Source organism: Bactrocera tryoni, chromosome 5 (assembly GCF_016617805.1).
Source record: "Bactrocera tryoni isolate S06 chromosome 5, CSIRO_BtryS06_freeze2, whole genome shotgun sequence".
NCBI lineage: Eukaryota > Metazoa > Arthropoda > Insecta > Diptera > Tephritidae > Bactrocera > Bactrocera tryoni.
In genome coordinates, this window is record NC_052503.1 from 16,162,024 (window position 1) to 16,177,124 (window position 15,101).

The window sequence follows — 15,101 nt, forward strand, 5'->3', positions numbered from 1 at the left end:
TACGAAGTTTTTCATTACACCTTGGAGGTAAATCGTGGCTTGCAGGGTGTTGTAAACCTTATACAAGTGGTGGTCAGGTACGAAAAATTTCCTCAAGTGGGCTTATATGGTCAGTTGCTACCAACAAGCACAAGTATGAAATTTCTGGGACCTATTGATAAGAAACGCACATGGGGAGACCATGTGAAAAATAAGGAAAACAACCATAATTAAATTTGACAGCAGTAGTGCCTTCTGGGTTAAGAAGAAGCTACTCAAATGATTAGTAAATTTAATTATTGTTATTTTTTGAATAAAAATCCAAAGTAAACAGGATTTAAAAAAACAGAATAATTGGTTTTTTCGGCAAAATCAATTTGTTTTATTCAAAGTAGTCTCCTTCTGCTTCAATACAGCTTTTTGCACGGTCCAAAAGCATGTCGAACGAATGTTTTAGCTCGTTGGCCGGTATGGGCGCCAGTATGCCGGTGCAAGCCTTTGAATGGCGTTTACGTCTGCATAAGGCTTTCCTTTCATGGGCAAATACATTTTTCCGAAAAGGAAGAAGTCGCAAGGTGCCTTATCAGATGAATACGGGGAGTGGTTAATGTTTAAAATGTGATTTTTGGGCAAATAATCGGTCACAAGCATCGATCGATGAGAGAGCGTATTATCGTGCGTCAAACGCCAACTTTCATCTTCGCGATATTCAGGATGAACACGTCGAATACGGCGCACCAAACGCTTAATTTTTGGTTTTGTTTCAGCTTTGGAGATGTTCAATTCCATTTCCATGAATGAAATTCTCACTGGACGATCGATAAAGAGAGCAGATTCTAAGGCATCAGTCGACATATAGATGGCGACACCAAGGGGCGCTAGGTTCAAAAAGTCCTGTATACTTTGGAACACACCTTGTATCTTTTTAAGTCATACGAGTTGCAGCGTTGAAGAGTATGAGCAGCAAAAGTTAGCTTTATTTATTTTATATTATTTTTTTTCTCTCGTTGACCAAAACTGTGCGAGCAATATCCCCCAAAAATTAGAGAAATTTGCATTTATTTAAAAATATTTATTAATTTACAATAAACATATTCTCTATTGTACAATATGTATCTACGAGTACTAATTCGCAATAAACACAATTATTTCGCACACAAATTTATTTATTATAATATAGAAAATATAGTGGGCGCCACAGGGCTTCAATTAGAAAATGCTGCAATATGGCTGCTAAATGTTGTTCAATATTCACACCAAAGTGCTGATTGCTGGTTTTACACTCTTATTCTTCTCCTTCTTCTTCTTTTTCTTCTTATGAATTGTAAATTATTTAATATGCTTTGCATTCTCTTATTGCTTCTCACTCGAATGTTTTTTGTTCTTCTAAGTTACATACATACATATATGTATTTATAGGTATGAAATAACTTAATTTTTTAATATGTAGAAGTATATACCTTACAAAAAATGATTAAATATAAGTTTATTTTTAAAATTTGGCGCATGACAATAATTATGATTTTTTGTTTACTTTGTAAAACTTATGCTAGGGGATTAAAATTTTTACAAATATTGCCCATATTCGTTAAAAATAATATAAATTGTTGGAAATGTTTCACATATGTTTTTTTTGTTATTTTTGTATATGTATATTTGTAGGTTTTATAAATTTTAATAAAAATTTGTATATATTTTTCATTTAACACACTAATCATTTAAATTTCAACAAGAATTTTAATACTTTAAACCTGATTGTATGTGTTTTATGTTTTCTATGCCGAATATTTTATAAATGGATTGTTTGAAGTTTCGTTTTGTTCGTTAAAATTGCTTTTCAATTTTCATTTTTATTTTCGTAATTTAATTTTAATTTTTTTTAATTAATTTTTTTTTTTGTCTAAAACTGTCGAAAATTGCTGTATATCTAGTTTCTATTATTGCTGCCGCTCACTCATTAAATTGCGTACGTATGTATTTATATATAGTCAGCTAAAATGCAGAACAACATATCACCAAAAAGATCGAAATTGAGTTCTTCACTAAATCATATTACATATGTATATGTATGCATCACATTTTACGCTTTTGATATCAGATATAACCAATATATAACCATTTCTCATAACTGTCTTATATCCAAAACTCAAAATTTCAATGAGTGCATGATAACCAATACATTACCATTTTATAACCAAAACTCGCCTGTAAACTTATGAAAAGTGCTGTCACGTTATTTTGCATTTTAGTTGACGATATGTATGTATGTATATGTATAATTCCTTGTATGCACTTGTATATATTCTTTAAATCTGACAGCTATGTGGTGTTATATTTCAATAATTTATATAAACATTACACTATATTATTGTTAATAATTTTTTCCTTCTTTTTTTTTTGTTTTGTTGGGAAGAGGTACTCATTATATAACTGACAACATTTATGTACTATATATGTGTTCACAATACAAGTAAGTATTAATTTTTATAATTATTGCGTTTCGTTTCAAAAGATTGAGCAAAGTATTTCGATTCCAGTTAATATATTATACGAGCAGTTGAGCAGTTTAAATAATTTCAAAAATATTTAGCAAGGAAAATATTGTGAAATTAATGCATACAAATGTTAGTTAAAAAAGTTAAAAGTTTTGAAAATTTTTTTCTGTTAATTTGGTAGGTTGATTAAATGCTTAATTAAGCCAATCAGAAAGCATGATTTAATTGTATGAGCTTGTGTTACTGGAGCGCCGAGGTCCACTTATGAATACAATTTTTTAATCCATAATGACAAAAAAAATGTTTGTTTTTTTATGAAATTTTTTAATCTATAATGACAAAAATTTTTTTTTGTTTTTTTTTTTAATTTTTTCATGATTTTCTTGCTTACATTTCGTTGATTTCTGCTGTTACACAATTTTTTCGTATTCAATTACAACACAAAAATACATTTTCATTGGCGCGAATTTTCGAAAATTATATTACAGCTAATTTTGACAATTGAATCACAAAAATTGAGCAAAACAGCTGATTTTGACATTATGAGTTAAAACAATTATGACAAATTTCTTTTTTGGCTTCGACACAACTTTATATAATTTAATCATGATCAGAAATTTTTATTTAAGTTCGGCTTATTCTTTTATCCAATTTTAATTTTATATTGATTTTGCTGTTTTTTTTTTTAATTTCAATTACATTAAACAGCATTTTTTGTAAACTTTTCAATTTTACTTTAATACCATATAATTTTAATTTTACTTGTTTTGAAAATAATGCGATTTTTTTTTAAATTTGAATTATTTTATTTCTATTTTGTTTTGCAAATTGTGAATTTCATTGTTTTTACTCTAATTTTTTTTCAAAAGATTTTAGTTTTTAATTACTTTATTTTTTATCTAATTTTGAGTGCAATTATAAATATTGCTGATTTATTTAATTTTGTTTTTTAATATAACTAATTTTGAACTTTATTTAAATTTTTGATGCTTTTCGAAAATAATTTTTAGGTAAATTTTTTTTTCGAATTTTCATACATATAATTAACTTTTTGAAAATTGTTTTGAGTTTAATTTTTTTTTCGAATCTTAAATTTCCGAATTATTTTAAAAGCTTGTACGTTTTCTTTTAGAAATATTATTGCAAGAAATTTGGTGTAAATTTCATAATTTTTTCAATATTTTTTGGTCATGTACACATTGTATATAATATGATAATATATACTATATGTATATGTATGTATGTATGTATGTAAAACAACACACTATCACTAACTATAAAAATATCAACCACACAACAGATGCCGAGGCGAGCATACACACACACCTTACTTTGAAAGATGCATAAGTCTGTTTTTGTTTTCTTAAATTAAAATTGCTAAAATTAATTATTATGTTATATAGAAGGAGCAATAAGCAAAAATTTAAAAAAATAGAGACAATAAAAATTTTAAATAAATAAAAATAAACAAAAAATAATTAATAAAAAATTATATATAAAAAGAAAATTATTAAAAAATTTTAAAATATACATATAAACACATTAAAAAATAACATTTAAAAAAATGTAAAACAAATCTAAATAAATTCATAATAATAAAAAGTAACGAATATATTTGTTGCATATACTTTTAGTTACTTTTTCTTTTTCTTAATTTTTAGTTTTTTATAGTTCATTTATATATTTATTTATTTTTTACTTTTAATTTTATTACTTATAATAAAATATTTTGTATAGGTTTTGTATTTTTTGTACATATTTTTTAAAATACATATACATATAGAAGAAACAATAAAAAATTAACATCTAATAATATTAATATTAAAAATAACAGAAAAATAAAAAAAAAATATTTTAAAAATAAATAAAAAAATTTAAAATACAAAATAAAATATGTTAAATATGAAAAATATATAAAATATTTTATATAGTTTCATAATAAAACGTGTGCTCTTCCGATCTAAATAAATAAAAAATTATTAAAATAAATAACTAAAATCTGGAAATAAATTAAATTTTTGCCTCATATTATAAGCATTTCGCTAATTAGTTGTTCGCTGCTTTTTATGGTTTTATATTAGAAATAAAAATATATTTTTTTAATGCTTCAAAAATAATAAAAAGAACTAAAATATAAATAATAAAAAAATTAAGATATAAAAAATAAAAAAAAAATAAAAATTTTAAAATACAAAAAAATAAAATATAAAATTACAAAAATTTAGATTATAAAAAATAAATAAGTAATAATTTTATTATTTATATATTTTATTTTGAAACTGCATAAACTATTTTATATAAATTTTATATTTTTTTATTCAAAATATTTATTTTGTATTTTAAATTTTTTATTTATTTTATAATACTTTTTATTTTAAGTATTTGTTATTTTTAATTTTAATTTTATAAGATTTTAATTTTTTATTGTTTCTTCTATACATTTTAAAAAGTATGTAAAATATAATAAATTTTAAAATGCAAATAAAATAAAAATAAATAAAAGAAAATATGATATAAATAAACTATAAAAATTAAAAATAATAAAAAAGTAACTAAAAATATATTTTTTAAAATGTATGAAAAACAATTAAAACAATTTAAATATATAATAGTAAATAAAAAATTAAAATAAATTTAAAAAATAAAAATATTTTATATATTGTCAAAAAAATAAAACAAAAAAATAAAAAATAATAATAATTTTTGTCTCAAATTATAAACACTTCGCTAATCAGTTTTTCGCTGCTTTTAATTTTTTTTATATTAGAAATAAAAGCTTTAAAAAATATACAAATATTATTCGAGCGTAGAAATATATAAATATAAAGGCGTAATAATATACTCAGCAGTTCCAGATACGTAAATATACAAATGAATAAATAGGCAAACTAAAAATATTTACATATGTATGTATATATACATATGAATGACAGGCGGTGTGATTCGCACCTTCACATGTGAAAGCGTACAAACATGAGAGCGTGAATCTTGCATATCCTGAGCGTGGTGAACTCAAAAATTGCCAAAAGAAAGGATTTCATATTGACACAACAACAAGGAAAGCGCTGACAATAACGCAATCAATATAAAAGCAGTAAAAAATTACTAAAATTCATGCATGAATTATTTTTTTCAAAATATGTATTGCTTGCTTGCTTGCAGCTATTACGAATGCACGTACAAGAACTACAAAAAAAATAATAATAAAATTTCCTTCGCAGTCCTGAGCTATGACAATTTTTAGAGTTCACGTTGCATAAATTACATACATACTTGTATTTCTAGCAAACTTCTTAGCAAATATAATTGCACGCATTCATACACAGCATTTAAAAAATATTTTGTATGTATGCATGTGTGCACAAACAGTTTCTACCGTTACGCGTATTTATATAATTTATATAGCTTGACTTGTATTGGAACTGGGTGAGGCAGTCGATGCATTGTCGCAAATGCTATCACTTGTCGTATCCTCCGCACTTGCCATATACTGCTTGGTAAGCGCAGCCAGAGACGTTGAGGCTGCTTCTTCTTCGGCCGCTTCCTCGAACGCTGTCAGCGCATTGCCATTTGGAGCGTTTGGCTTTTCTAACAGTTGATTCATTGCCTTCAAGTTGCTCGGCTTTTCTTCGTCACTGTTTATATTGAGCGTCGTGTCGTTCATGCGATGATAGTGCGGCTTCTGCGACGTACTCGGCCGCGAGTAATCCAAATGATCGTATTCATCTAAGAATGTAAGTTAATATTTATTCTTTATTTATATTTTCAAAAAAACGTAGTGAATAAGACACTAAACAATTAACAAAACGGAGTTATTTAAGAGGTATTTAAAGAACAATGCATTGGTGTGTGTGAACGAAGCGAATAAGCGGTGCTAACTACTTGTAAAGCGTTGAATTTGTTGCGAAAAGGTGCTGATGTGAAGTATGTTTCCAAACTACCTTAATTTTTGATAAACATGAGAGTTAGCGGCAGCGGTGAGTTGGATGCCTTTTATATAGCACACATAGAGTACTAGGATAAGCCTGATTTAGTGGCTTTATTTTGTGAAAATATAAAAAAAAATTGTAAAAATTATATTTTGAAATTTAAGGTTAGATCTTGACCTCAAATAATTTGTGAACAAATGGGCAAAAATTGTAAAAAATATATTTTGAAATTCAAGGTTATATTTTGATGTCAAAAACCTTTTGACCTAATCGACTTAGCAAAAAAGCATATGATTTTTTTGTAGACCTTTAAATTTTCTATAAGCGTGTAAATTTGAATTTTCACGATTCAATAATTTCTTCAAATGAATTAATCCATACAAAATAAAAAAAATATTCCTGTTTTATTTATGAGGAAATTCAAAAAAAGCGGCCTATGTTAATATTAAAAGAAATCTCATTTTTTTTCTACAATTAGAGCAATACTATCACCGTTTCTAAGAAAAAGAGTTTTTTTTTGGCCCACCCTAATGTGCAGCTTACGACGCTTGTGAATTAGGAATTAGGATTTTTATAGTTAATCCATAATTTTAGCCGAGGACAGCTCACGTTACTCGGAAAATTTTTCTTGATAAAATGTGAAACAAGATTTTAGCCCATAAAAAGTAGCGGTTTGCGTAACTAAACGTAATGACAATATTGCCACGCCCATAAAAAGACAAAAAGTGCGTTATTACATTAAATATTTAAAAGAAAAATTTTATGTAAGACACTAAAAAAAGGAGAAATCTTACAGTTTTATAAATTGTGCGTAACTAATACTGCTCTAATGCCACTTGTATGGTAATACCACACCAAATCGGACTTTACCCAGATGGCATTTTTCAAAACTACTAAAGTATGAAGTGACTAATTCATATGATCAAATTTGACCCGGACTGGTATAGAATGCATTTTTCTTTTCTAAATTGGTACTTTTTAAATATTCGTGTGAATATTGTTTTGAAACTGAGTTAAGCTGCAAACTTTTGTCAACTAATATTGCCCTGCAAAGTGTGCACAAAAAAAGTACTGCGCTCTGATTACCCTGGATGTCGAGAAGGCGTTCAACACGGCAAAATTAGCACACATAATCGAAGCTCTGAATGAAATACGCGCCTCTGAATGCCTCATGAACAGTATAATGAGTAATTTTAAAAATAGAAGCGTCATTCTTGATATGGACGAAGGCACCAAGAGCATGGTGATAGCAATAGTTAAACAATTAGTCGACACAAGAACCAAATGTAGTTGAAGTACGTGGGAGTAGTATTGGACTACAAATTAAAATTTAAGGAACAACGGGCGTGTACATCTGGCAAAGTAAACAAAATTTATAATGCTCTATCGAAAATGATGGCCAATAGATGCTAAGTGCGTAATAAGTGCTTTCCGGACTTTATCAACCGACGCTGCTGAAGTATAAGCCAGTATGCCTCTCATTGACATTCGAGAAGATAAACTCGAGCAATAATATTAGCGTCTGAAATAGTATCGGCAAAGACAGAGGAGTGAAACAGGACGTCAAAATGTAAAAGCAGCGGTAGCTGCGCTGGACCCACAGACCTATTCCGGCTATCCACACGTGGATAGACAGACGACATGGGGATCTGAATTTCAATTTGACCCAATTCGTATGGGACATGTGAGCTTTAGAAGCTACTTATAGAGAATTATTGCCCTCGCTTTTCAAATACAAGGGATAACTAAAAACCACACTCGGTGGTAGTTTCACGGTCGAAATTTTAACGACACTCATGTGTAAGTCGACTAAGAAATGGCTGTTAGCGAAGCATCTGCTTTCGTAATGACAAAACTGCGACTTTTCAACAGATTAAGCTTTCGTCAGTCTACAAAATAGAGGATATTGAAATATCGTGTCCTTCCCACGGAGTAATACTTAACCGGTGGTTCATGGGAAATTCTTGAGTTGCGAAAAGTATTGCACCTACTTGGAAAATAATTACGTCGATACATCGTCTTTCTAATCCACCATAAAAAACGTCTAGAACTGTGAGCATTTAACTTGTGATAACACATGCTACCAAAAGTGTCAACGAGTAAACACTAAAACTACTATAAAACGAGCAATAACAAACTTCTAAAATATATACAAAAAACTAGAGGAAAAATGGACGATATATATGTAGGTATGTACGCACACCAGATCACATATTGTTGGCTTGAATTCGTTTTCTTACCCTCAGGAAATAGTTGCTTGCAATAGACTTTGACTACGTAAGCACATACATATGCATGTACGTATGTATGTTTCGCATTAAATTGGCGTTTGCGTTTTTTGCGTATTGAAATTGATGAAATTACAAATGCATTCAAATATGTATGCGTGTGGGCAAATTGAACAGCAAAATACTTACCGGGATTATTGTAACCCTCTTTTTGTTTGATTTCATCGTAGACATGCTCCACTTTCAGCGGATCTTCATACGAATTATAGATATTCGGATTGGTGAGATCAGCAGTTAGATTCTTGGCGGACATATCATGCGAAAAGTTGCCAGAATACGAAGCAGCTGCTAAGTAAGGAGGGAAGATTCGAAAATTATTACAACAACAAACACTTATATATTTAACTTGAAACTCACAGCCGGTGCTGGAATTCGAGTTATAATTGTAAAGATCGCTGCGCCCCAAATTATTGATCTTTGGACGCATATTGTTCAGTAAACGTTGTTGTTGCTGCTGCTCTGGAAACCCGTAAACGGGATTATCGAAATTGTGCCGATCCGCCCAATTCTGACTGGGATCGCTTATATACTGCACATGTTGGATTTCGGTTTTCAAATTCGAGACACGGCGACGATAGTAGAAGACGAGTGCCATAATAATGCCGCACAAGATGAGGAAAATGAATGAACCCCAGACGACGGCTGAACGATTGGCTGTAAAAATGAAATAGGTGCAATTTAGAATTGTTTAACAAAAATGTATGTATGTTTGTAGATATACTTACATCCCGCCTGCGCCTCTTGTATGCGTTCTTCCGCCAATAGGCGATCACAATTGTCGCCGGTATAACCCTTGCGACAAACGCAGCCGACAGCAATGTGACAGACGAAGTTCTGTGATGGACATTCGCATTGGGTGATGCAGTGTTTGCCGTAGAAGCCTTCGGGACAGACTGGAAAGTGTCGAAGGAAAATAATTGTCAGTTTGAGAGTCGATAATTATTACTCGAGTTAAGATATTCTGGTTCAGTAATGTATTTCGAGAGAAAGGTTCTGCGTAAAATTTATGGTTCTTTGCATATTGGCAACGACGAATACCGCAGTCGATGAAACAATGAGAATAACGAGATACACGAAGACATTGACATAGTTCAGCGAATTAAGAGACAGCGAATCCAGCTTTGAGAGTATCCGACGTAGTACCCGCTGGGGGAAGCAGAGGAATAGGAATACATCCACTCCGTTGGAAAGACCATGTGAAGAAGGACCTAGCTACACTTGAAATTCCCAATTGGTGCCCAACAACGCAAAGAAAGGCACGCTATTGTAAACTCGACTATAACCGCGTAGGCGCTGTCTACGCCAATTAAGAAGAGGATATGTATATTTCAATCTGAGTCGCTTGGAGTTCTCGGTAGGTCCGGTGCTCTACAGCAATTAAACCAATAAATTTATGGTGCCCCTCATACTATATTCTCCTCGTGCGACGGTTTTCTCTCCACGTCCCTGTTCTTGATATGTCTTTTTTTGTAGACTTAGACATATAACTTGTGATAATTTTATTGGAGAACATAAACACCTGGAAACAGAATTGATTTCGATGTGATGGGGTCTTACCTTCTTCACAACGTGTACCCATCCAGCCAGCGGGACAAACACAGAAACCGTCATTCTTGCGACAAGTGCCACCATTTTGACAACGACAATGCTGGGCACAATTGGGACCATAGTATTCATCCGGACAGGAGATGTTACAATTGGCGCCAGTCCAACCCGGCAAGCACAAGCATTGACCGGATACATGATTACACTCGCCGCCATGTTCACAATGACATTTATTCTTGCAGCCAGGACCATAGTAACCGTCCGGACAGGGATGCTTACAGGTCAAACCAATATAGCCGGGGCGGCAGACAATCTCACCGGTAATATGATCGCAGCTGGTATTATCTGTCAAAGAAAAAATAGTAAAAATTATGTTTTATTTGAAAAAGAATAAAATTATATCACTCACTTTGCGCCGTATCGGGGCAACGTTCCTTGCAGCCAACGCCGAAGAAGCCATGCGGACACGGCTCCGAACAGTCGACGCCAGTCCAGCCAGCCGCACATATGCAACGTCCGCTGTCGGGATCGCAGGAAGAGTTGTTCAGGCATCTGCAAACTTGATCACAATTTTCACCATAATAGCCAACGGGACAATTGGTTTCGCAATGTACACCTTTTTTGGTGTCCACAAAAACAAAGTTAACGCAAACGCAAACAACGCAAGGCAAACGTACGAACAATAAATACAGCAACGTAATGGAACGAAAGTTGTGGATAAAAAAAGAGAAATAATTTAAAATAACTGTTTAAAAAAAATTGTGTTATTTTATGTATTTTGTTGTGTGTTTATGAGTGAGTTTGTAGAAGGGAGAGGAATTGTGAAGGAGTGTTCATGCTTTTGAGAGTAAAATGTGCTTTGATGAAAGTGAGGTTAGTCTGATGGTAATATAATGTTAATGAATAACCTAAACTAATGCATTAATTATTTAAGAAATGCTTGTTTAACAAATCAAAATCATTTAACAAAAAAAAAAAAATTGCTTGCTACAATTCTATGAATATAAGGTAAATAAATTTATGTTTAATGTTAGTTTCAAATTTTTAATTACATATTTTAGAAATTTATTAAAAATGAAAAAAATATACAAAAATATGAAATCTTAAAATTTTTACTTTTATACTAAAAAACTCTTATAATATATGTAGTATATTTTTTATTTTCTTTTACTTTTTAATATTTTTGTTATGTGGTTTTCGAGGAATTTTATGAAGATTTCAGTTGTAATTAAAAAGTTTTTACATAAAATAAAACAATTAATTTGTAAAAAAAGCATTTAAAATACAAAAAAAAATATTTTATAAATTAATTAATTTTTATACAAAAAATAATATTGTAAAATTAAAATTTAATAAAATGAAATATTAATGCAGATTTGTTTGAATTTAGGCAATACTTTCCATGATATTAATTTTTTTGTTAACCATTTTTTTAATTTTTTATTTAAAATTTTAAGTATTGTGAAAGTAAAAAAACTTGAAAATATAATGCAAAAAATTATTTAATTACTTAATTAATTTACAATTTAATTTTTTTTCTATATAACAAATAATAATGTAAAATTAAAATTTAATAAACAAAAATTTATGCACAAATTTTATAATTTAACATTTAGCATTTCCTTAATTTTTGTGTTATATAATATTTTTCAATATATAATTTAAAATTTTAAGTATTATTTCAACAAATGTAAAAAAAATTAACTTAAAAAAAATTTAATTATAATTTTAAAAAATTAATATACGAAAATGTGTGTAATAGTTTTTATTTTATTCTGAGTTATATAGCTTTTATAATTTAAAATGTCCAATTTTATGTATTATCAAAATAATATTCATACATATGTATAATAAAAACGCTTTTGAAAAATTGAAAAATATGATTTAATTTTGTTAAATAATTCGTTTTCATATAAGAAATAATAACGTTAAATTAAAATATAAAAAAATTAAAACATGTTTTACGATAATTTTTTATTTAAATATGTAACAAGTCTTTTTTTTTTGTTGAAATATGAGTTAAATTATGTTTTACAATTTTATATATGTACATACATATGTATGTATAATTAAAAAAAATTATAGAAGATATGCTTTTAAAAAATAAAAAATTAATTACAATTTTGTAAAAAAATAGTTGAAGCAATATAAGACAAAAATTAAAAAAAAAATATTTTATAAAAATATTATACCCGAATTTTTATTTAAATATGTAATATTTCCTTTTTTTGTCAAAATATGAGTTATATGTTTTTTTATAAATTTTAATTTTATATATCATTTAAAAAAATTATAGAAGATACATACATATTTTTAAAAAATTAAAGAAAAAATTATTTAAAAATTTTTAAAATAATAAGTTTTTATAAAAAAGTAATAAAGTAAACTTAAAATGTAAATAAAAAATAATTCTAAAAATTGCTGTTTTAAAAAATATGAAATGCTTCCTCTTTTGTTGAAACTTATGTATATAATTTTTTATATTTTCAATTTTCAAAATTAAAAAAAAAAATTAATTTTAAAAATGGTTTAAGTGTAATTTTGTAAAGTAATTAGTTTTTAGAAAAAAAAATAACAATGTAAACTTGAAATATCTAAAAAAAACTAAATTCCAAATTTATTAATAAAAGCTTTTTTTTTTAATTTTTCAAAATTATATTTTAAATTTTAAAGCAAAAAACTTTTTGTGTAATATTGTGTTTTTTATACTTGGAGACAATTTTGTTTTTAATTTAAAATGTTAAGCATAATTTCAAAAAAATATACAAAAAGTTATTTTCGAAAACGAATTTAAAAAAAAATATTTAAAAAATAGCTTTTGGAATCCAATTTCAAAAAATATTAAAAAAAATTATTTTTGAAATAAACTTTCAAAAAATATAGATATAAAAAAATATTTTTGAAATCGAATTTCAAAAAATATATAAAAAATTATTTTTGAAATCGAATTTCAAAAAATATACATATAAAAAATTGTTTTTGAAATCGAATTCGATTTTTCAAAATTTATTTTTTTAATTAAATTCGATATTTGAAAAAATTTTATATACTTTTAAAAACGAAGTCTAAAGCGTTTATTTTGAATAATCTTGCCAAATGTTAGTTTTTAAATGAAAAATGTTAAAAGTGAAGCCATGATAAAATATATGTATAGTATATTCCAAATTTAGAGTCAATACTAGGGCCAAATTTCAATTAAAGTTTCTTACGATGCTTATGTAGTATGAAGGAGTGTCTACTGATGAGGGCGTGTATGGATTAATGGCTTTATATGTGAGATAAGTTATGTATGAATGTACTGTGTATTAACATAGTTTAGAAGATGCAGCTGCTCCGACAAACCAAGCACACACCCACCCACTGCAGGAAAACCTACCTCCCCAACCCTGCTTGCAGACACACTTCCCGCTCGCCGAATCACAGGCGATCGTATTGTTCGCATCACATTCGCATTGCAACTCGCAGCCGAGACCAAAGGTGAACGGCTCACACTTCTGATCGCACTTCTCACCCATCCAACCGGGCGCGCAAGTGCACAAGCCATTTTGTGGATTACAGCCGGCATTATTGTAGCAATTACATTTGAATTTACAATTTTCACCATAAGAATTCAGATCGCATGGACGATCGCATTTGATATTCCGCCAACCGGCGGTGCAGCTGCATTGACCCGTCTCATGTGAGCACAACGCGCCATTCTGACAATCGCATTTCTGCGCGCAATCCTGCCCGTAACGTCCCTCCGGACAGCGCTCCTCGCAACGCTCACCCTGATAGCCCGGCGCACATATGCACGTGCCATTGACGGGCGAACAACGCGCCGAATTCGCACACTCACAACTCAATTCACAGCTCGGTCCATACTTCAGGAACGGACATGGTCGATTACACTGCGCGCCGCTCCAGCCATTCTGGCAGTAACACTTGCCCGACACCGGATGGCAGTATTGCGTGTTGAGCGCATCACAATCACACGTCTTATTACAATCGTCACCGTACTTGTCGAATGTGCAAATGCGTTCGCTGCAATCGTCACCTTTCCAGCCGGGCGCACATTGACAAGCGCCGGTCGCCTTGTCGCAGGTACCATCATTCTGACACTTGCACTTCTCCGTACAGTTCAAGCCGTAAGTGTTGAGCGGACACTCGTCGTAGCAGAGCTCACCCAAATAGCCGGGCGGACATTCACATTGGCCGCTGATGTGATGACACGGTCCACCTTTGAAGCATTCGCATTGCTCCTTGCACTGTGCGCCGTAGAAACCAATCGGACATTTATTGGCGCAGACGTCACCCGTCCAACCGGGCGGACACAGGCAAGCGCCACTGCGCGGATCGCATGTGCCGTCGTTCTGACAGCGACAATCTTGTTTGCACTGCACGCCGTGTTTGCCGTCCGGACATAAACTCTCACATCTTGGCGTGGCGTAGAAGGCACGAAAAACAAAAAAACAAAACGAAAAACAAAAGAACAATATAAAACAAGTTGGATGGACAACTAGGCTAGCCATAAAATAGTATATTCATGTGTATATGTATGGCCAGCGGAATTTCATAAACTAGCGTTAGTAAGCCAAAACCCGTGCAAACTTACAATGGCCCCGTATAACCGGGCGCACAACTGCATTCGCCCGAGATGTGATGACAGCTGCCGCCATTCTCACAGCGACACTCCTCCATACACTTGGCACCGTAATGATCTGGCGGACATGTGTCGCCACACTTCTCACCCCGATATCCTTTGGCGCACTCGCATTCGCCGGTGGCCGGGTCGCAGGTGGCATTATTCAAGCAGTCGCATTGCTTGCCGCAATCACGTCCCCAGTAACCCGCCGGACAATCTGTATTGGAATTATCGTTCGATT

The 15,101-nt window shown here is 30.6% G+C and overlaps 1 protein-coding gene across 9 annotated transcripts in view; it reads right to left on the bottom strand.

Annotated features, from left to right (window-relative positions):
* Positions 1-5,610: 5,610 nt before the first annotated feature.
* Positions 5,611-15,101, bottom strand: part of LOC120777015 (protein draper) — a 51,836-nt gene continuing 42,345 nt past the window's right edge. For 3 of the 9 annotated variants that reach the window (XM_040108121.1, XM_040108119.1, XM_040108122.1), the window contains 9 exons: positions 14,831-15,077; positions 13,613-14,652; positions 10,646-10,852; positions 10,249-10,581; positions 9,417-9,584; positions 9,049-9,345; positions 8,821-8,979; positions 8,605-8,676; positions 5,611-6,200 (listed from right to left, as the gene is read on the bottom strand). In XM_040108121.1, coding sequence (XP_039964055.1) covers positions 5,872-6,200; positions 8,605-8,676; positions 8,821-8,979; positions 9,049-9,345; positions 9,417-9,584; positions 10,249-10,581; positions 10,646-10,852; positions 13,613-14,652; positions 14,831-15,077 — 2,852 coding nt within the window. In that variant the 3' untranslated portion in view covers positions 5,611-5,871. The remainder of the gene's footprint in view (positions 6,201-8,604; positions 8,677-8,820; positions 8,980-9,048; positions 9,346-9,416; positions 9,585-10,248; positions 10,582-10,645; positions 10,853-13,612; positions 14,653-14,830; positions 15,078-15,101) is intronic. The other 6 variants (XM_040108123.1, XM_040108124.1, XM_040108125.1 and 3 more) reach the window with 6 other exon arrangements.